Source organism: Neomonachus schauinslandi, chromosome 1 (genome assembly GCF_002201575.2).
Source record: "Neomonachus schauinslandi chromosome 1, ASM220157v2, whole genome shotgun sequence".
Taxonomy (NCBI): Eukaryota; Metazoa; Chordata; class Mammalia; order Carnivora; family Phocidae; genus Neomonachus; species Neomonachus schauinslandi.
The window spans coordinates 71851310-71875279 of record NC_058403.1 but is presented as its reverse complement, the minus strand read 5'-3'; the positions used below and the strand labels follow the sequence as shown (position 1 = coordinate 71875279).

Sequence of the window (23970 nt, the reverse complement as noted above, 5' to 3'; positions counted from 1 at the left end):
CTGCGTTTGATCTTCCCAACTGTTAGTAGATTATAAGCCTCTAGTCTTAACATTTCACAATTTCCCTTAGACCTCCTTACACTTAACATTTGGCTCTACAGGGTCTCTGACTAATGAATGGGTTTCCATGGGATGGTCACACATATGATGTGATATCTATGTGGGATGTGGTATTTATTCCCTTCAAAAACCCAAAGTTAAAAAAAGGAAGTGCAAAGTTACAAAGTAGAAAAATAAATCCAGGGCACCTGGGTGGCTTGGTTGGTTAGGCGACTGCCTTCGGCTCAGGTCATGATCCTGGAGTCCCGGGATCGAGTCCCGCATCGGGCTCCCTGCTCAGCGGGGAGTCTGCTTCTCCCTCTGACCTTCCCCCCCTCATGCTCTCTTTCTCTCTCATTCTCTCTCTCAAATAAATAAAAAAATCTTAAAAAAAAAAGAAAAAGAAAAAGAAATCCAGAAGGGCAGTATTTGGCCAAAAGGCAAATAAATGTATAAGGACACAGAAAAAAATGTTATTTCATTCATTTAAATTTTTATTTTGAATAGCTTCAATCCAAAAAAAGATTTCATAAGGTTATTTACAGTGCTGAATGTACAATTATGAATGTATGCCTTTTTGACATCAGGGTACCATTCTTGAGCAGCAATACATTTTAAAAAATATAAAGATGCAGTATCATTTCTGATATAAAGTTACTTAAAAAAAATCCAAAGTCTTAGGGAATTCACAAATCATAACAGGAAGTAACTATCTTATTAATTTAATGTGCACATAATTACCAAATTTTATTACATTAAAAATATGTGTAAATGCCCACAGACTGTACAAAAATTAACATCCCACATTTTGTCAAAAGTTCCCAACCACCTCCCACCATAAATATACAAAAACCTATTTTCAGATATGTCAAAACCGCATGCGTGAGATCTTAGAATGTTTTCTAAAGCTTGAATTTTGCTCTTTTCTGGATATTGTATCTATAGCCATTTGGGGAACAGACTACATAAACACTGATATGTTATTTACCATGCCTCTGAAACTGCAGTTATCTTCACAAACATGGGAGACAAAAGAAATACAGTTAAGACTGCAACAGTTCTGTTTAAATGCAAGTGCAATTTGGAAAGCTCTCCAATGTAAGAATTATAAAACTAATATAAAAAGTATTTCTTTTGTTGTTGGCTTAGCCACTTTTATTCAAGCATTATTTGCAGCATTGCTTTACAGCAGTTGGTGCTAGAAGATACAAAACATATAGTTACCACTATTTATATTTGAGGGAGAAAAAAAACTTTAAACAACCCTGAGGGAGACACACATTAAAAATCTTGTTATTTATTTAAAAAGTTAAAAAGTTACATATCATTATTTAACAATTACTTTCCCCGGACATTTCTGTCCTTTAAGTATGTGCATAAATAAAATTTAAATCGGCAATATTTATTAATCTTTAATACATCAAAATAAGATATGTACAGATTTTTAAATTTAGGTCTGTATACACTCAAATAATTTAATGTGAAGTTCAGAATCAAAATTACTATGTAATGGTAACCTACAGAGAGAGAACTCATCTATCTATGGCACTGAGTAGGACCCACACCTGGATTCACAGACATTCTTCAAATAACATTCTGGAAACCATCAATTGCAACTTGAACAACCCACCTTGTCTATGTTCAAATCCAACTTCCTACAAATGCTCTTCCACCTACCTAAAAACCTCATTCCTTTGAAAACAATATGGACAAATGAGATATAAAACCCTTATAAAATCTAAATGTTAAAAAAAAGAAGGGTGTAAAAAATATAGCTCTTTATGGTCATGCTCTTAAAGATGTTAAATACAAACGGATAACTGGACTTTTAAGCTGCTACTTAGCAATTACTTTAATTATATGCTTCAGTATTTAAATCAAAGAATAAAATCTACAATTCTGGGAAACCACTTAAGAATAATGCTTGTACATATTGAAAATGAATGTGGAGATTAGAAAATGATCAAGAGAGTAAGTAACTATAGAAAACAGTGCTAATTCACAGCTCAAGAGGTCTAAGATGCATAGCTTCATAGAATCATTCATGGAACAACTGTTCTTATCTAACGTGTATTAATATCCTATTATACTTTTTGATGGAAAAATTCAATTATATTTTTGTAAGAATCATCAGTGGCAATAGCAGTAACAGTGATCCTGAGTGTAACTTACATTTTCCTATAGTTACCTAACACCATTCAGGTCTCTGCAGCATACAAAAAGAGAACCACGTGGTTCTATAGTTCTGGCTAACATCTGATAAACTGGTAAATATCTATCAGGAAAATCAAGATCAGCTGGAAGTGAAAAGCACAAGCCTGCTACCAGTTAAGGAAGAACATAGGATAATATCACATAGTTTTAGGAGTTTAGTGTCCATTTTATAGCAATATCGGTTTCCTTGTTTATTATAACTCTGGGCTTTGCCAAACTGCTGGATCTTACCTAGAAAGGCATTTTTAAAGTTACTTTAATTTTGTTTAAAATTTAAACATAACCAGACAAAAGAGAAAGGTGAAAAATACTTTTCACATTTCTTTTGGCTCAATGAATGTCTATTCTTTATTTCAATTTTCTTCCTCCCAGAAATTTTTACAACCAAATAATGCTCCTTTGTAAACATCCTTAAATAGGTAAGCTCTGACCTCTGGCGCCACCTAATGGCATAAAACAAACTCACCCAAGTTCATACTGCTTTGAAAAAGTAGCAGTCACTCAAAATCACTCACTCAATTTTAAGCCTCATTATTTACAGGAGACATGTATCAACCCTTAAAAACTTTAGGAGGTTAAAGTCTAACTCAAAAAACTAAAACAAAACAAAACAAAACCCAATGCACTATTATCCTATGTCATTAATTAAAAACATAGAAAATAAAAATATTTAAAATGATATAAAACCTGAGAGAAAAAAAAGATATGAAGAGATATTAGATCTAAATCTACTGCCCAAAAAAATAATCTTTTTTCCTAGTGAAAATGGTTCTACAACATATAAGTGAAGTAAATTATACTACTGACAGCAGACATACCAGAAGATCCATTTAATAGCTTTGAGGGACATCTGAAGAAGGCAGTGAAGCACCTTGCTGATTAGAAAAATAAAACCCAGGCAGTTTGTACAGAAAATATAAAACCATAAATGGAAATTACCTGAGTTGTTCTATAAGCAACACCGTAAAACTCCTAGGCTATCAAAGGGAACCGGTGTATGTATATATGGAATTTTTTGGAAGAAATTTTGGAATCAAATGAAAATGGGCTTTCTACCTATTTTCACTGGAGGCGAATTAACACCCATTTTATTTACCAATCACAAATTTAGGGCCAGTATATAAACAAGGACTTTTTCTAATAAGGGGGTTGTGAAAATAAATTTAAATGGATAAACCAAGTCTCAGAAGCTAATGTCTAAAAACCTATCAAATACCAACTTTCTTCTGTACCCTATATAAAGAGTTTCAGTGAGGGTAACAAGAAAATTCTGGAAATATATATAATATGTAGTTACTGAATGAAGATATAGGACTTTACAGACTGATTATTAATTTAACTGATGGACCAATCTTTTTGTTTTGTTCCGTTTATTAAAAAAAGAAAAAGCTCTCATATCAGCTACTGTATTAGAAGGGACATAAACTGAAATGGTGCCATTCTGACACACAGTATCAGAATGTCCTAAAATTACATTTTCCTGCTACTAGCATACCACCGAGAGCGATGCATTGCTATGTTATGGTGATGATTTGACATGATCCGTTCTCCTTAACTAAAGTTTTAGCTTCTGTTGTTGTTTGAGGTTTTGGTGGCCATTCTGGATCAACCAAGAGCTCCTGAGCCAGATACATGTACTTTGCCTTTGGTACCTTCTTTCTACAGCCTAGAGCCCAGGACAAGCAGCATTTTCCCCACCGATCCACTGACGCCTAAGAAAATAAGGGAAAAAAAGAACACACTAGTAGATTAAGGTCTGCTTGTTTTTAATAAGTTTTTTTTTAAAGCATAATACATCAACACAGAAAAGAGGAAATGACTTCTGAATACAACAAATAAATGAAAAAAAAAATCCAAGTTAAAAAAGTCAGCTTTCAATTATTTAGGAACATATTTTTTAAGATTAGATTTTTTTAAATTATCAGTGCAATTTCATTTTATTTAGTTCTTTGTACCTATCCTCTTGTGTACAGATACATTTTTAAAATAACTTGCAGATCTGGATTCTATGACTCTACAACACAAAATATCAAATGTGTTAAGAATAACTTTAAACTATTCAGACAGAACACATTTTTAATATTTAATATGGAAACCCTCATATTCTATCCCAGATTATACCATTGCTCCTAGCAATTTAGCCAGCTGATCATTTTTGGAAGAAAGCAGTGTAAAAATTATTATTACTATTAATGTCATCTTTCAAAAAATAAAGCATGATGAAAATATTGTTAGGTCAAAAATGGAACTTAAGATCATGTTTACTGTCAATCACTTCTTTTCACATATTTTCATTAATATAAAAAATTTTTCTTTTTATAAATGGTTTCCCCTGGTGTTCCACTATTGGAAAGAAGTACACAGAAAGGTATAAATCAAGTACTATTTCTTAGTATTATTTCATTATAAAAAGCTCTGCTGGCATTAAAATCTTTCTGGATCAATCGTGATGTTTTTAATGAATAGTGATCTTAGATAAATAATCTTTGAAGAACAAGAAGGCAGGGCGCCTGGGTGGCTCAGTTGGTTAAGCGACTGCCTTCAGCTCAGGTCATGATCCTGGAGTCCCTGGATCGAGTCCTGCAGGCTCCCTGCTCAGCAGGGAGTCTGCTTCTCCCTCTGACCCTCCCCCCTCTCATGTACTCCCTCTCTCTCATTCTCTCTCTCTCAAATAAAAATAAATAAAATCTTAAAAAAAAAAAAAAGAACAAGAAGGCAGTCCCTAGTTATTATACAAAAATGTAAATTCAGTATTGTATGGTGATTAACATAATAAAATTTTTTAAAAATGTAAATTCAAACTAGGCCCTCAAGAATTTAATTGAAATTTGAGATAAATAACACTGAAATAAGATAAAACTAAAATGACTATACTGAGACCTTAGTTATATTCACCTCTGAAGAACAGTCCATTTCTAATTATTTTGGCTGTTGCTCCTTCAAAGCAAAATTTAAATCCCATGTTTTTTTGTTGTGCCATCAACATATAACTCAAACTGAAACTAGGTTTAATCTCAATTGAAGTAATCTCACAAAATGAAATGTAACATAACTGAGGTAGGCATTCTAATGATGACAGTCAAAATGGTTTCATCATCAAGGAAGGCAAATTTGCTATAACATGTTTTGAAACATATGTTTCTAAATTGGCCAGCAGAGAACAACAAAAATACTTTAAAAACTCTTTAAAACTTTTAAAGGTCTTCTAGTTTATTTTGTCAACAAAACACAATAAGCTGCACTGGTAGCAGGAATTCACAGGCAAAAATAAGCTGTATGAAGTTGGGGGAGGGAGAGGGAGGGCACTGGAGATCATTTATCTAGTAGCCTCTTTACTGTCATAGCTAAAAAGAGTTATCATCACCTTAAAAGAAGTCTACGAGAAAATATCTGACATTAAGATACAAAAGAGACTAGATAATAGGATTCTTGAGGTGATTCAAATAACAAATACTATTGACCCTTGAACAATACGGGTTTGAACTGTGCAAGCCCAATTATGCAGATCTTTTTTTTTTTTTTTTGATAAATATAGTACGGTGCTGAAAATGTATTTTCTCTTCCTTATGACTTTTTTTTTTTTTTAAGATTTTATTTATTTATTTGACAGAGAGAGCGCAAGCAGGCCGAGCGGCAGGCAGAGGGAGAGGGAGAAGCAGGCTCCCCGCTGAGCAGGGAGCCCAATGCGGGGCTGATCCCAGGACCCTGGGATCATGACCTGAGCCGAAGGCAGACGCTTAACCAACTGAGCCACCCAGGCGCTCTCCTTATGATTTTCTTAGTAACATTTTCTTTTCTCTAGCTTACTTTACTGTAAGAATATAGTATATAATACATACAACACAGAAAATATGTGTTAACTGACTGCTTACGTTATCAGTAAGGCCAACGTAGGCTATCAGTAGTTAAGGGTTTTTTTGGTTTTTTTGTTTGTTTTTAAGATTTATTTACTTGAAAGGGGGCAGAGAGCGCGAGTGAAGCAGGGGAGCCCAACGTAGTGCTCGATCTCACAACCCTGAGATCATGACCTGAGCTGAAATCAAGAGTCAGACAGCTTAACCGACTGAGCCACCCAGGCGCCCCAGTAGTTAAGTTTTTGAGGAGTCACAATTTATACACAGATTTGGGGCTGCGGAGGGAGGGGAGTGGTTAGCAACTCTAACACCTGTGTTGTTCAAGGGCCAACTGTAATTCCTGCCCACATACACATGTCATCTAGGCACATACACAGTACACCTTAATATTTAACCAAAGAGGAGACTCACTACTTGGATCTATCTTTTCCCCAAGGTGTTTAAATTCTTCAATGTAATTGTGGAAAAGATCATTGTTCCTAAATCAATGTGAAAGCTGTCACTTTTTATTTTACAGCCTGTAGCACTGTTAAAGGACCACAGGAAAAGGCTAATGGTGAATGCTGACTTTAAAAAAAAGCAAAAACATATAGGTCTTGTCTGTCCAGATTGAAGGGCAATGCAACAATGCACAGCAGGCTGAGTTAAGGAAAGTCACAGCCCATTGTCTTCAAACTTAAGACACACACGCCTAAGCCCACTGTTTCCTACCTGTAGAAAGTGAGGCAAGCAATAAAATTAAAACTGATTTCATTGCGAACAGAATCACAATAGAAATCTTTTAACATTAAGGTGCATGTTTTTTAAAAAATCCTCATTTCCTCATTAAAAACAAGTACACTTGCTGTAATTTAGAAAAAATAAGTCACAAGAAACACTAGGGAATCCCCCTTCCACTATAATTAGAAACATCCTGTTCCTGTACCTCACCTTCCCCAAGTATCAAAAATACACTATAGGCAAGCATAGGTTTGTTAGATTACAAACACAAACATACCACATACATCCTCAAATACAATAAAATTCATTGGGAGAGAAAAGAAAAGGGGCTACAGGCATGCTAGAATGAGAAATGAACCAAGGGAGAGATGATGACAGTAAGAAGAGAAAGGCAAGCTCTGTGTCACAAGAAGGCAAAAAGGTGGAGCATCACAGGGCCTAGAATGAACATTCAGGTCTCCCCAAACATCTCGGCCTAAGTCCCCGAAGCAGGAGAACACTATAGCTATAGCAACTGGATCTTCTCATTTGCTCCCAAAAGGAATGGTTAAATAACCAAGCGTATCCCTCAAAGATGGGTAAGATGCTACCAAAGCCCAGCAGAGAGACCACAAAGAACTTTCAAAAAGATCTACAGCTAAAATTCTCCTGCTTCTTAGACCATTCCAAACCGTTCATTCTAGAATCCCAATGCCAGTTTACTTTTAGGAAATGTTTTCATGGGTAGCATGTAAAATATAAAGCCATGCTTGTGGGGAAAATGTTGCAATGATACTGTGGTTTTCATAGTAGTCTTCTTCCATACCAATCCTGAATATAAAATAAAGACAATCAGAATTAGCGTTCTATCTAAATAAGTTCAAATAATATTCTAAGTGGCATAAAGACTACAGCTAATACTTGCTTTTCCCTGCAAAAGGAAAACATAATCAGGCACAAATCCTCAGGCAGGATTAAACTACATGATGACATGATCCTAGGTCCACATCTACCACTAAGTGGCCTCAGTTTACCAGACACAGGATACTAACAAATGCTTCTTAGTAAGATAATATGCAGCACAGATCTTCCTAAACAGGGGTAAAGCTTTATAGAAAACTCTTCCTGAAATCAGAAACCCTGAGTTTCAACTCCCAACTCTGTCATTCATTAGATGCATAATGACTTGGCAAGTCAACTGAATATTGCTTCTTTATGTATAAAGTGAAGTTAGAGGGGCGCCTGGGTGGCTCAGTCGTTAAGCGTCTGCCTTCGGCTCAGGTCATGATCTCAGGGTCCTGGGATCGAGCCCCACGTCGGGCTCCCTGCTCCGCGGGAAGCCTGCTTCTCCCTCTCCCGCTCCCCCTGCTTGTGTTCCCTCTCTCACTGTGTCTCTCTCTGTCAAATAAATAAATAAAATCTTAAAAAAAAAAAAAAAAGTGAAGTTAGAAATATCTTAACATTTGGGAGGATGCCGGAGGTGTTGTACAGTGTGCCTTGTAGATCACCAGATATTTTAGAAAAAGTTATGAGAGATTTTCAGATAGGGCTCTTGACTTCCCAATCCAAATGTCTAAGACCTGGTGCTTAATCTAGGGCCTCTAGCTTTGAAACTTTCAACCCAACTCAGCGGCCCTTGGGTCTATATGGTAAGGAAGGAAAAAAAAAGAAATAGGGTTTTTCTTCCCCCCAGAATTAATATAGATGGTTGGGAGCTGCAGTCTGAGAAGATCCATGGGATTCTTGGAAGAAAAGAGCACAGAGCAGGCAGACGTGGAATGAGAGTTTGTGGCAGAGCAGAATTACAGTGGCCACAGAAGTCCTTGATGGAGCAGGTTACTCTCACCTCTACTTTCTTTTTCACCTTCAACCTTGGCACTAGTGACATCTTGGGACTAAAAATTCTTTGTGGTGAGGCTGCTGGATGGTTAAGCATCCAACCCTTGATTTCAGCTTGGGTCATGATCTCAGGAGTCTTGGGATCGAGTCCCATGTCAGGCTCCACACTGAGCATTGAGCCTGCTTGGGATTTTCTCTCTCCCTCTCCCTCTGCCCCTCCCCCCCCCCATGCACACTCTCTTGCTCTCTCTCCAAACAAAAAACAAACAAAATCTTTGTTGTGAGGGGTTTGTCCTGCTTACTATTGGAGGAAGTTTATTTAGCAACATCCCTGGCCTCTACCTACACTACATGCCAGTAGCAACCCCTCTCCCCTCCAATTGTGACAACCAAATATGTCTCCAGACACCAGCAAATGTCGGGGTGGGGAGGGGCAAACAGAACTGTCTCTGACTGAGAATCATAGCCTTATGGTAATATGACTAGCTGATTGGTTCTTGAAGGGTCACAAATATGAACAGTGAAACCACATTACACATAGCAGTGTCAGAAGATGAAAGTGTATCATTCTGTGCTAAAACATTACAAGAACGCTTTTCTTTTTTCTTTTTTTTTTTTAAAGATTTTATTTATCCATTCGACAGAGAGAGAGCACAAGCAGTGGGATCGGCAGAGGAAGAGGGAGAAGCAGGCTCCCCACTGAGCAGGGAGCCCAACCTGGGGCTCGATCCCAGGACCCCAGCAGGATCATGACCTGAGCCAAAGGCAGATGCCCAACCAACTAAGCCACCCAGGTGCCCCTACAAGAACTCTTTTCTAAAGCCAGTAATTTAAAAAGAAAAATGCTTTCTTAATCATGACTACAGAAATTGAAGACTAAAATTCTTGTCTACTCCGTGATTCTCAGAACAAAGTGGCAAACACAGCGGATGTTAGAGCTGCCTATGCTAGACCACTCTCTACTTTCTCTCCTCTGAATACTTCAGAGGTAGGACATCACATGAGAGACACAAACTCTTAAAAATGAGGACAGATACTAACAAATTTCTAGAAAAACAGGGATTTAGCAAATGACAGAATTTTCTCCCATTTAATTCTGGTTGAAAAGTGAGGAGAAATTTCCAATTCAAATATTTTAAAGGAGGCTTATGATACCCACTTTTAACTAAATAGGGGTATAATGCCTCCTCAGAACCTGTATTTCCTGTTTAGAGATTTTTTTTTTGAAGTAATCTCTACACCTAACGTTGGGCTCAAACTCACAATCCCGAGATCAAGAATCAGCAGCTCTGCTGACTGAGCCAGCCAGGTGCCCTTGCATTTCCTGTTTAGATCAATAGTTAGAGAACTCTTTGGAGATGCTGAAAACTCAATGTAAATGTTTCCCTTGGCCCGGGTCTTTGCCAGTACAAACATTCCATATGAGGACTGATGATATGAGCAAGAATCTACACTTTGAAGTCATGTAGTGAGGTAACCTAAAGGAAAAAAACTTGGACACAGAGGAGATTTAGCTGAAGGACACGAGCCCCTGATACAGCTGTGGCCATATCACTACACTGCTTTGAGAAAAAGGAACTGAAGCTGAAGCCAGATTCATGCCATTACTACCACAAACTCTCATTCTTCATCATAAAGCAGTAGAAAAGGAAACGGCACTCCATGGGACCTCTTATAAAGAAAGCAATCTGTGACATTACTCTGGGCATCAAGCCTGCTGAATTACCAAAATAAAGCTCGGGAAGTTGCTACTTAGGTAAAAGAAGGCTAAAAATAAGTGAGAGGCACAACTCAGAAATGCCAGGGAATCCTCTTGAACTCTGAAAGCTTTCCCTGTGCCTCAGGATGAACGGAAGATTTAGAACTTATATGTGTAAAAGTGCATCACCTACCTACAAACAGCAATGGGTCAGGTAACGAGGTGGGGAGACACTGTACTGTCAAGTTCTCTATACCCAAATGGGCTGGATCAGAGCCGATTCAATGGTATCAGTTTAAAAAAATAAGACCCACCTTATATGTTACCTTGTATGTTGTATAAGTACATACATATGCTTCTACACACACTCTATAACATGTATTAGTTCTATACTATATGACTGTATGTTATAGTATGTAACTATACTTCCAACATCCAAACACCAGGAAATGCATCTTACTCATCTGTTTCTCTTCTTACTATGGAGCTTGAATATCTTTCAAATAACACGCTACTAATGGATCCAGAAAATCAGAAGTCCTAAGCCGTGATTTCTATGAAGATATGCATGGTCTCTGAAAATTTTTCTGAAGAGAGACCTGTGTTTGGAAAAGCCAAAGATCCACCCAAAATTAAGGCACAGTAATTGCTGACAAGAGATCAGAAATAATTCCTCAAGCTTTTGGCCTCTGAACTCTGACTCATGAACAATTCCCATTTCATAACTACGTTTACATGAATCCCATTTAGGTTCTAATGGGACTCATGAAAACCGTAAACACAGAAACCAGAGAAAAATGGAAAACTTAACTCTCACCACTGAGAACAAGACCTTTATACACAGCGAAGATAAGGATTGGAATGGAAAAGAGACTTATGAAATTTCTGAAGTCCTGAAAAGCCTGTAACAAATGTTTGCCAAGAATTTTCTAGGACTCCTTACAGGGAATGAAATGCCGGGCATAGGGAAAAAGGTTGAGGCAACACACAACAGAACACCACCCTACATAAGGCAGAGCACACAACTAAAAGAGCCTAAATACACGTGAAGAATTGAGAGTAAGTGCTGATTTCCAACCTGTGGTGGCTGTGTGGTGGTGAAGCGATATTCTCCTTGTTTGTCTCGATTGAACACAACTTTCCAAAGGACCATGTCAAGGAAGAAGTTCTGAGAGATATTCCAGTGAGTTAAGAATTAAAAATGACTAAGTCATTCTTTATTAATGTGCACATTTTAAAAGGCTCATACAATGCTGCATCATTAGTGAAAAACATGACTTGGTTTTCATATAGACAATTTCAGTTAATATTTGAAAAGGGTAAGGATAACAACAGAACTTTTTTTTTTTTTACAAGAACACTTTTGTAACAAATATAAATCACCATAAAATTCTTGATAAAATGGGACCCCTAAAATTTCCACAAAATATGGCTTTTATTTGAATCCTTGGGTCTTTCCCATATTAAAATAATGCTTATAATCTGAGTCTTTTTTCTTAACAATGAATTATTTTCATTGAATTAACATATTAATTCTGTATCTATAAATGAGTATGACTTCATCAGAGTCCAACACAATTCTTTTGATAGTGAGCAAGAATAGTAAATTAAGAGATTATGAGAGGATTCCCTAAAAATTGTTTTTCTTTAATTTGCGTGAATAGATGAACTTATACTATAGAAAAAGGAAAGCTTTTAAAATATAGTATCTTGGATGTGCTTTCTAGTGTCCATGAAATAGCAAAAATACTTTCCACTGGGCAACTTAAAAAGATATTATGTTAATATCCACGCTGCCCACTATGACCAAATTTAAATACCAAGTCATCTTTTAGAAAGATAACAAATTAAGCACAATTTCCAAGTCGAGAACTATTATCACCAAAGTATACACATTTTCCCACAAATTACCTAATTTTAATTCAAAAGCCTGCCCTATGAAGAAACCCTTCACTTAAAAATCACAACCTTAGCTCCTTCTTCCATTTCATATATTGCTACTGTAGGAGTGAATCATAACAGTTCTGAGAACAGACAAAATTTTATTAATAAGCAGCAAATGAGAAGTTACTAGCTCCTTTTATAGAAGTCAACTTAAAGGCAATCCTAATAGGAGAGTAACTATATAATATACAATGGATCAAAGAGGACTTAAGCCTCCAGAGGAAACTCAGAAGTAAATACCAAGGAGGAAGTTCCAGTAATCAGTGCCATTAAGTTCACAGCGGTCATTATTTTATACTTTCAATGAACTATTATTAAAATTTACTACATTTCATGGAGAAAGCCCCCTCCTTCCTTTCCTACCTTAAATGGGAGATTTTACTGTAAATCACAGGTCTCTGGTTGTACACACCCACTCTGATTTTGTATCACTGGTTTACTAATTTAGGGGCCACCTGAACACCAATCTTCTCCCCTTTCTATAGATCACTAATTTTTGCTATCTCACTGCTTATTTTCTCCTATCTATAAGAGTGCAGCTACATCATATCCCTTAATATGACAATTATCAGTTCATGGAAAAGGTCAGAAGACAGAGCTAAATCAATTTAACTAAAATGAGACTGAAACTCTTTGTGGGCTTCCATAATGTTATCTGTCCTCTTCCCCCAAGACTAATAAATCACCAAGAATCCCACAGCAGCAACGTAGCCATTTAATTATCTGAAATGCTTACCTCCACCATGATAGATACAAGGGCATTGACAAGAACAATCATGAGCATAGTTATACGCCACTGATATGGTACACACACTATCTGTAAGACAAAATTTTAAGTTAAAATTATAGTATGCAGTTGATATTACAGCATTATATCAAAATTTCAATATTTACTGAATTCCTATTACATACCAAGCACCTTCACATACATTATCTACTCAATCCTTAACAATGCCACAAGGTATATCCACTTTTCAGAGGATAAAACTCAAAAGTGTAACTCAGGGTTAAAAGAATAGGGTAAAGTGACTGAGCTTGGAGTCAAATCCTATTTACCCAGACTGAAAAGTCGATGCTTTCTACTAGTTCACGAATTTCTAGCAATTTCCTATTTTTAAAATAAAATCCTGTCTTTAAACAATGAAGCAGATACTGATTAAATAATGAAGTATCATTCAAAACACTATATATTGTTACAAAGACAAATTCATAAAAGAACTATACAAATCGATTTAACAAATACAGCCTAAGTTTTCACTTTAAAATCTGGTTAATTTCTAAGATCTAAAAAATAAAAGAAAAAATCCCATTCATGCATTCACCTATTAGTCAACAAATATTTACTGAGTACCTAAAATACTGTGCTAGGTGCGGAGAAGTGATACCATCTAATATGTTCTAGAAAAACAACCTATGACTCCAGCAAAAAAGATTTCAGGGGTGGAGACTGCTATAGTGATCAAGACAAGAAATGATGGAAGTCAAAACTAGTGATGGGGGCACAAAATAATAAATACTTACTTGGTCTCTGTCTGACACAGAGCTCTTAAAACTCTTGTAATTTCCTGAGTGATGGTGGCAACAGGAATATCTAACCCAGAGCTTCTAAATCCCCCGGAATTTCCTGGGGATGTTTTTTATTCTAATGAGGCTACTCTTGGTGGGCTCCTTGATAGCTTCAGGATGGGGGCTGGTCACCAGAAAAACTAAGCCATGATTAGAAGCTTGGAGCTTTCAGCCCCACTCTCCCATCCTCCATGGAAGGGAGAGGGGCTGGAGACTGAGTTAATAATTGACCATGACATGATGAAGCCTCCATTAAAAAAAAATCCCTGAACTTCAGGGTTTAGAGAGCTTCTGGTTCGGCCAACACATCCATGTGCTGGGAGGGTAGTACATCTCAACTCCACAGGGACAGAAGCTCTTATGCTCGAGACCCTTCCAGACCTTGGACTACCTGCCTCTTCATCTGGCTGTACATCTGTACCTTTATTATAAACCAATAAACATTAAGTGTTAACCTGAGTTTCATAGCAAATTATCAAACCTGAGAAGGGAGTTCTGGGAACCCTGATTTATAACTAGTCAGAAGTACAAGGGATGACCTAGGACTTGCCACTGGTCTCTGAAGTTGAGGAGCACTCTTGTGGGACAGAGCCCTTAACTTGTAGTGTCTGTGCTAATTCCAGGTAGCTGGTCTAAGAACCAAATTGTAAGATACCCAGTTGGTATCCAGAGTTGGAGAACTGGTTGGTGTGGGGCACACATTTGGTGTTAAAAGTATTGTGAGTAGAGAAAACAAGAGCTTCCCTCTAGCTGGCAAATGGGATGAAGCAAAGCTAAAATAGATTCAGAGTAAGAAAACGGAGAATCTAGCAACTGACTGACTATGCAAAGAAAAGAAGACAAGGACACATATACACACTTCTGACTTGGATAAATAGTGGTACCAAAAAAAACAAAGACAAAGCAGTGTTGAGGGAAAACATGATGATAAGCTTAGCCATCAAGATGCTGAATGAGAGAACTGATAGGTGAACCATGCATATAATATTCAGTATGTCAGTGGATATTCAGTTTTAAAGCTCAGTTGTGAGATCTAGGCCAACACAGAAGATACCATGGGTGAAGCCGGCACTATACATGAGCTTATCCAAATACACAGAGTAACACGAGGGAGAAGAACAGAAATGTGTGGAACACTAACATTTAAGGAACAGGAGAGTCTGGAACCACCATGGAGAATAAGAACAAGGTGTCACAGAGGTAGGAAAAAATCAGAAGGGAGTACAGCATCACAAAATTGTAGAGAGATCTCAAGAATAATTGCCTGGCTAACCTCTCAAATACTAGTCGTCAAGTAAGGTTGGAAAAAAACTAAAAGGACAAGTCCGCTGGATTTAAGAAGAAAGTTGTTAATGGCCTTGACCAGGGCAATTTCATTACACTGGCAGGGGTAGAAGCCAAACTATTTGATGAGTATGTGAGAGGTGAATTGAATGTTGCACTCTTTCAAGAAATAATTTGGCTGTGAAGCAGAAGACACATATGCCAGGAGAGAAACAAAAATGGGTTTTCTTCTGTTTTCTTCTTTTGCTTAAAGTGCTTATCTAAATCCCTCAATGGGGAAACAGACACACTCATATACACACTGCTGGTTAAGACTATAAATGGTCAACCTCTTCAAAGTTCAATAACACAGCTGCTTGTACCTGAGATAAACCAACCCTGAACATGGGAAAATACTAGAAACAATCTAATTATTTTCCAACAGAGAATGGAGAAATGAATGAAAGGATACTCCTATAATGGAATACTACAGAGTGGTGAAAATGAAATGCATGTATCAACAAGGACACATCTTAAAAATAATGCTAATGGGAAAAAGCAAGTCACAGAAAAATACAAACAGTAAGATACCACTGTCATACAGGTCAAAAGCAAGCAAAACTATCTCTATGGCTTCATACAGCATGGTAAGTGTATACTGAAAAGCAACAGAATGAAGCAAAAAATTAGAATAGTGGTTCCCTCAGAGTGTTTGGAGAAAGGTATGCTATAGTGTCTTACTGGTGTTGGTAATGTTGCCTTTTTTTTAGGTTGGATAATGAACTCCTGGGTGTTATTTTATTACTATTATGCTTAACAACTTAAATATGTGTGCATATTCTTCTATACAAAACAAGTATTTCATCATTCATAAAGCTTTTAATGAAAAGATGAACTCAGTGGACAGTGAAGAAAAGGCAGTAGGTACAGACTATTCCAAGAAGTAGGTTGAGAAGGGACAGATCAAGTAACAGGGTCAAAGTTTTTTATTTCTAAAGACCAAGGAACATTTGTTTGTAGATAAGGAAATGGAACCAGAAGCAAAGACTGAAGAAACAGGAAAGAGACATAAAATATCAGGAGACTCAATAAAAGCTGCTGTTTCAATTATGTTCTTTATTCTTTTTAGGGTATATTTGGGTTAATATAACTGCATCTTAGAAAATTCAGAAAGAAGAGATCCTGGGGAAAAAGACCTTGACAGCTGAATCCCTGTCCCCAGTACTATGAGAGGAAAGGAGGGGGTAGATCATAAGCCCTAGCAAACCTCCAGAAGTCCCATTTGGCTCTGTAAGTATCACGTAATACTAACGTGTCATTTTTCTATTACTGTTTCACTACCGCTATCCTACTTATTATCACCCTCAGACAACCAGTAGTAATTGATGTGCTGAACCCTTACCTGAAGAACCTGGTCAATAGAGGCAACTGGATGCAACATGATGAGTAATATGAAAACATACAAAATAATCACAGACACAACAAAAAAATCTGAAAAAGAAAGTAAAACAATTAAATTAGAAGTTCCTTTAAATAAAAATGCATATAATACAACTGGCATACTGGCAATCTTAAATTTGGCTTTGAATCTATCTATTTAGGTTGGTGAAGTATATAAAGTCTGTGTTTTATGTTATTTCCTAGAGTACAGTACATTATTTAGGCCCAAAAAATTCATTTATGTGATACAGAAATAATCAGCATTTATAAAAATAGGAGACAGACCTTTATGGACATTTATTTCTATTTTTCCCAGATAGATAGCTACTTTATAAGATAATCAAGCCCATATATAATTCAAATACAGGAGACTAGACTGTGTAGAGCAAAATGAGATTATCATTTAAAACATGTATGCTCTAATTACTGTTGACTATAAAAGTACTGAATAACATTTATTCCCAGTATTTGGTATGTTATAATCCTAAATAGAAGCATTCTAATTTGACTATATTTCTGTTAAGTGAATCCCACCTTCTCAATGACTTCCTCTGTAAAAATATTTCCACAGAAAATGTTAGCTAAAACCCAGAAACTGAGTTGATTTACTATTTTAAACATGGGCTAACCCGCGTGCTGCAGTAGCTAGGAATGGTAAATTCAATCCAGCATTACTTTGCATTACTTTCCTAACTCAAAAATAAAACTCCCCGCTTATGGCCATTTTGTTAACTGTGTACATACATGCATACGTTTGCACATATACAAGCATACTCTTAGATAATGAGCCTTAAGGTTCAGAAATTTCCCCATTATAATATCCCCCAATTTTTTTCCTTTTTTTTTTTTGGCCTGGATATTTATTTACAAGTTCTTATTTGAGGTCATCTTGAAACTTAAATTTTACTAATACCATATAAAACCAAAATTTTATGATAAAGCCTTCAGATTGGGTAAAGAAGTTAATATCCTATTTTATGGACTGTAAAAGAGGGATCTCATACTATTTTTAAATGTAGGAGTCAAGTCATTTATAAATATAAACACTGTTAGTATGTCAGTTCAAAACCATAGGCCGGGGCGCCAGGGTGGCTCAGTTGGTTAAGCGACTGCCTTCGGCTCAGGTCATGATCCTGGAGTCCTGGGATCGAGTCCCGCATCGGGCTTCCTGCTCAGCAGGGAGTCTGCTTCTCCCTCTGACCCTCCTCCCTCTCATATGCTCTCTCTCTCTCTCATTCTCACTCTCTCAAATAAATAAATAAAATCTTTAAAAAAAAAAAAAAAAACCATAGGCCAATATTTACTGTCCTGTAGAAATAACATTATATTATATATTGATTTATATATTTAATATACATATTTATTGTTCTAACAACTTAGGCTGGAAGTTATATTAACATTCATGCCAAAGGGGGGAAACTTTTATTATGAGTCACTGACCAACAGGATGAAAAATTTGGGACCCATGTTAGATTTTTAAAAACTTTTTCTTCTTAGACTTTTATTTTTTAAAACACACTATTAAACTGTAAACAGGAAATATAACATTCTGTTCAATAAATGTAGCAACCAAAGCAATATGTAAGTTAATTCAAATAGTTACTGTGGTCAGTTAAAGTGTTTAGAAAGTGCTAGTTGGAAGTACAGAAACACACAAAAGACAAAATCAGAAAAAGGACAAGAAGAAATGGTCAGAATACAAAAGCCAGAGAATACAAATGCCAGAATACAAATAGAGAGACATGGAGACAGAAAAAGTTATTTCAAAATAGTAATAGCCCATACTGAATGTTTTCCAAATCTTACTGCATTTTTACAGCTATAAGCAAAACAGATTTGCAATCTAGTTCCTGACATGTTGCCAGAAAACATTTTTTTACTCAGGCTCACAGACTTCTTACATCCAACCTCAACAATGTTTCTCAAATTTTCCTGTCTTTCTCCTAGAGCCACTTCCTTTGATCACACCTCCAAAAACCTGCCAAGATTTCCATGTGAAGCAGAAAATAAGTAATTAAACCTCTCCTTTGTTTAGCCAGGGGAGAAAAAGGAGTCTGACAGGGACTGTGCATGGCTGGCAGATGTATATAACCACTGAAATGAAAAGATCAGTAGAGAAACCAAGAATGGGAAAATCAGGTATTCATTTTCGAAAGCTGTGGAGTTTCTAGTAGACTGTGCTCTCCACTCCTAGACTGTCCTAGCAATGCTACTTAAGTACAAGCAATACTCTTCACCAGAAGACAGCAATCAAAACAAATTCTGTGTTGGTGGTGACTGGAGATCAGGGGAGAATGTTCCTAAAGTTAAAAATTTATATTTTACCATAAAGCTGTGTGAACATGAACAAGTCCTTAGGAGTCAAGGTATTTTAACTAATAAGATGGGGATATGATGAGGATACCATACAAAAGAGCAGACTTGGTCCTTAAAATGCAAAGTATTTGTAAATTCAAGTTATTATTAAATATGTCCCAGCTTATGGCATCACAGATTTGTTAATGATACCAGATGGTCTTGATGGAATACGGCATCAAAACCAGGCACCAGAAAGGATTTCCTTTATATTCCCCTTAGTATGTGACTCAAAAATAAAACCTTACATAGAATAAATAAACCTACAATACTCGTTCATGATTTTGATATATACTTCTCTTGCTGTTCCTTCCTCAAAAATATGAACTGGGGTCTTCTGACCTATAACCACAAGTTTCAAATCTTTTTATTCCTAACGCCACTTCCTAACTCAGTTTCTTGTCTTTGAAAGGCCACCTTATCCTGTAGGGCCTCTAGGTATCTGTTCCAACCAATTCAGGCATGGCAGGGGAACAGGAAAAAATGCAGAGGCCCTGTAGAGGAGGAGATACTGGCAGTTCAGTAGTGGTATCTTCAAAGACTGAGAAAGGACTTGGATGTCACAAGCAGGAAGTTATAGGAGGCAAGTAAGAAACTGTAGCAAAAACCGAAGCCAAATCTAGTTAAATGACAGTGTAAGAACTGAGTCCATATCTTCATGGCCCTTGAAATGATAGCATGGTCAAAGGAGAAAATATAACTGGACTAAGCTAAAGCTGAAAGTGGGTCACCGCAGACTGAAATTCAGTTTGACTCAGAATCCAACCAGTAGAAAAGAACAAAAACATTCTGACGAGAATGCCTGAAATGCCTAAGAATGAGATTAATTTTTAAAGACAATAATCTCAAGACAGGTTTAATACATTTCACTGTTTAGATACAGAGAACAGCAACCAGCAAGTCCTAACAAAGAACTGCTGTCAATTCTAAAGGAGAAAATGAAAAGCTAATGTCAGCTCTAGTAAAGCCTTAACCTTTCCCCATTCATTCCCAGCTTTATTTATACTTTATACTGTATATTACTTTATACAGTTAGACTTTATTTCTGTCACTTCTTTTTTTTTCTACCTTTCTTTATTCATCAGTTACTCCAAGATTAAGGGGCTCCAATGACAGACCAAGAGACAAGATGTGAAAATTAGCAAAATACGTTTGTGTTTAGTGTTCCTATTTTATTTTTCAGGAGGCATGTTTTAAGACAGCATGCACTTCTGTTTATCCGCCAACAAACACACACAAGCTGCTTATATGCAGGACAAAGGTTTTGTGGCTATATATTCGCTAAAACATAATTTTTTATACTACATTTAAAAAAAAATAGTCCAGTGATCAAAAACTGAGTTTATTATTTATTCAAGTCAATTTGAAACTAAATGCAAATACAAAATATCTTAATACAAAGTTAAATGGGAATACAAAGCCTTTAATATTTTTTGAAGTTTTCCAAATAATACCAAATACACATTTTAAAAACAGGCAATTAATAATCTCTTTTTTTAATTGAGAAGCATGGATAGGGTAGATTTACTTAGATCTCTAAAATTACTGACATGGCTGTCTTGCTTATTAAACAGTCTGAACACCAGTTTTCTTATATAAAGAAAGCATTATTCTCTGACAGATGTTTTAGCTACCCTTAGGCATGCTAAATATTTCCTTGAAATTTAAAAATATGGAACTAAAAATAAAACATGTATGTCAACTTTAATTAACTTTAGTTATGAAGTACTCTTAGAAGAAGTGATTGACCTTCTATGGAAGGCTTTTTGGCCCAAAGCATGCTTCCAATATGGCTCTCAGTAATACAGTTTCTACTTGTTAGATAATATCAGGTTTTTGGTTTTCCCCCCCGCTCCAACACCTATTTTTTTGGAGGGGGAGGGACAGAGGGAGAGAGAGAATCCTAAGCAGACTCCACGCTCCACAGAGATTGATGTGGGGCTCGATCCCATGACCCTGAGATCACAACCCACGCTGAAACCAAGAGTCAGAGGCTCAACCAACTGCACCACCCAAGTTCCCCAATATGAGTTTTTTTTAAAAAAAGAAAAAAGTAAAAACAGATTTCAATATTATTGATACTTGTATAGGCTTACCTGTCCAAAATAGAGAGTAATAAAATGTGACCTACAAACCATGTAGTGTAGAATAAATGTGAAAATGCTTTGTAAACTCAACTACTATTCATTCTAAGATACTGCAAAAATTGAAAGTTCTTTATGAAAATAATTAAGTTATCCCACATATTAATTAGTATATTCTCAATTTTTTAAAAATTAGCAGTTTATATATAGTAACTGACTTTTTCCCCATAAACCCTAATTTTGATCAATCAAGATGCTATCTCCTACTGCCATAGTTAAATGAGTCGACATAGGCACAAGACTCCATTCTACTGACCCTTTCAGCAGTGGATGCAAAGGTGACACAAAGAATTCCAGGTGAATAATGTCTGTACCAGTGTCAAAAATGATGAAAAAGACAGCTGGCACTGTGCAGACCACCCAGAAGCAAAGTATAATACCCACTGTTCCAACTGAAGAACCTCTGTTCCTATTTCTAATTCTAACTCTGTCTGCAATGGGCTGTAAAAATAAAAGCTGGAGCCAGAAGCAAGAGGATGTGAAAACCCGGAATGTTTAGAACTGGTGGCTTCAATTTTCAACTTTAGAGTGGCAGCTACCATGAGAACAAAACAAGACTATAAACATCTAAATCACTAGGTTCGTTCTATTTGTGAAGACCTATTTCACTTTGAAAGAAGTTTCAACTCTACTCTTCTTACATTATTTTTAAAGAAAGGAAGCAGGATAAAAATCACAAATGCCAAACTTACAATTCTTGTAGCAAGGCTGCCTGAAGGGTCTTCCTTTTGAAAAAGCAATTGCCACTATGAGGTACTGAAAACTGGAGATAAAAAACACTGTGGTATTTTCATAATTTTGTATATTATGTGTATCAAGATTGGTTTCATTGTACAAATGTGAAGAATTCCAATATAGGCTTCCTGTTGTATTACAAGCACTAGAACACAAAACATTTTTATATTACTAAATACAATACTCATTTCTCAAAAGAAACCAATTTTACCTTAACTGTCTTGAATCACTTTCATTAACAGAAATAAGGTTTTTATAGGAAAAGATCCAACAATATCAAGGTAAAATATATAGAACAGCCAATGGAGTGTTGAGGGTCTCTTCTCCTTAGTCACATTCCAATCAGTTAAAAAAAAAAAACTAGAAGAAACTTCATATTTAACAAGCCCCTCTTTTTAAACTTGGGGATAAAAGTAGGGGCACCTGGGTGGCTCAGTCGTTAAGCGTCTGCCTTCGGCTCAGGTCATGATCCCAGGATCCTGGGATCGAGCCCCGCATCGGGCTCCCTGCTCAGCAGGTAACCTGCTTCTCCCTCTCCCACTCCCCCTGCTTGTGTTCCCTCTCTCGCTGTCTGTCAAATAAACAAAATCTTAAAAAAAAAAAAAAAAAAAAAACTAATATAACACTGTATGTTGACTATACTGGAATTAAAATTTAAAGAAAAGAAACCAAATTTTGGGAGTAATTTTAACATAGTAAATGTTCACAGACCTTAGGTTTGACCTTAGCTCTACCACTTTTTAGCTTAACTGGGGAAATATTAAATTTGAGCCCCCATTTCCTGGCGTGTAAGGGTGGATACCACCTGCACCATCACAGGGTTTCTGTGGGGAATGAGCAAGATGACTCATGTAAATGCCTAGCAAAGCACTTAGCACTGAGATGACCCTCAGTATTCTCTGGCTGTGGTGCTCTCTCAGCTCTACTTCCAGCTGGGCAGGACTGTCAAACATATATCACACCCATTACTAAAACATTAACTACATAAGCACAGGCAAGTAGTAACAAAATGTTAATCTGCTACAAATGAATTCTGGAAAGCTTCTCCAGAACAATTCCATCTATTCCTTTGCATTTGCAGTGTTTACATGTACATATAGGCAAACATTAATGTTAAATTTCTCAAAGTTTCCTAAAATTTTTGAAGACAACTTTTGCTCCCTTCATCAAGCAAACTATAAATTATATGATAAAAATATAATTCTACAAAACTACCTCAGTGAATAGCTTACATGTTTTTTGCGGTTTGTTGGTGGTTTTTTTGTTTTGTTTTTTTTTTTTAATTTAAGTAGGCTCCACACCCAACGTGGAGCCCACTGTGGGGGCTTGAATTTGCACTGCAACCCTGATATATCAAGACCTAAGCTGAGATCAAGAGTCAGATGCTTAACTGACTGAGCCACCCAGGCACCCCGGCTTACATGTTTAATTAATTAATGTTATCATAATTTGTGACTGATAGAACACTCTACCCATAAATAAGAGAAGCACTTAGTGCTTTTTTACAAGTTCTTTTAGGTTTTAAAATGTCATTTCCTAAATTTGGGGCAGAAAATTTAGATGCACAAACATTCTGGGTTTAGAAGAGACTATTGATTAATTTCAACTTTCTCGTTTTACAGATAAAGAAAGTAAGGCTCAGTAGCTAATTAAGAAACTGGTCCAATATCCGGATATCATTACTACCTTGATGCCTGACCATCTTTCCTAAAAATAAAAGGAGTTACCATGATATAAAGTCAAATACAGGCCAAATAATTTTAATTGTTTAATCAAGCTGTCTGCAAACTTTTACATAAATTCTAAAACATTTCACACAGATTTTTAAAATGTATTGACCAACTTACTCTGACTGTGGCTGCCATACTTCATACCAAGGTTGCTGCTTGACCCAAAAAAACCCCAAAGATTGAAATCCAATGCAGATGATGATCTGAGACAAAACGGAGAAGAGAAGGGCCCCAGATATAAGACCTGAAGGTGGTCTTTGTGCCACGAGTTCCTTCCAGGCAGGATTTAAACTCACTATATTGAGGAGAAAAAGAAAAGTTTTTATCTAAATTAGTTGCTATAAAATACATAATCAGATTCCTTTAGGAACTTAAATTCATTTTTGTCTAAATCTTTAATACGAAAAATGTCCAAAACCCAAGCCAGATGTCATACATATTTAAGTCAT

General features: G+C 36.3%; 1 protein-coding gene across 3 annotated transcripts in view; it reads right to left on the bottom strand.

Moving 5' to 3' along the window:
- Positions 1-509: 509 nt before the first annotated feature.
- The window catches only part of ATP13A3 (ATPase 13A3), a 93604-nt gene continuing 70143 nt past the window's right edge, over positions 510-23970 (bottom strand). The window contains exons 28-33 of one of the 3 annotated variants that reach the window (XM_021692747.2): positions 23639-23816; positions 21749-21936; positions 16520-16608; positions 13025-13105; positions 11423-11512; positions 510-3965 (exon numbers count right to left, since the gene is read on the bottom strand). In XM_021692747.2, the coding sequence (XP_021548422.1) occupies positions 3768-3965; positions 11423-11512; positions 13025-13105; positions 16520-16608; positions 21749-21936; positions 23639-23816 (824 nt within the window). In that variant the 3' untranslated portion in view covers positions 510-3767. The remainder of the gene's footprint in view (positions 3966-11422; positions 11513-13024; positions 13106-16519; positions 16609-21748; positions 21937-23638; positions 23817-23970) is intronic. The other 2 variants (XM_044919887.1, XM_044919886.1) reach the window with 2 other exon arrangements.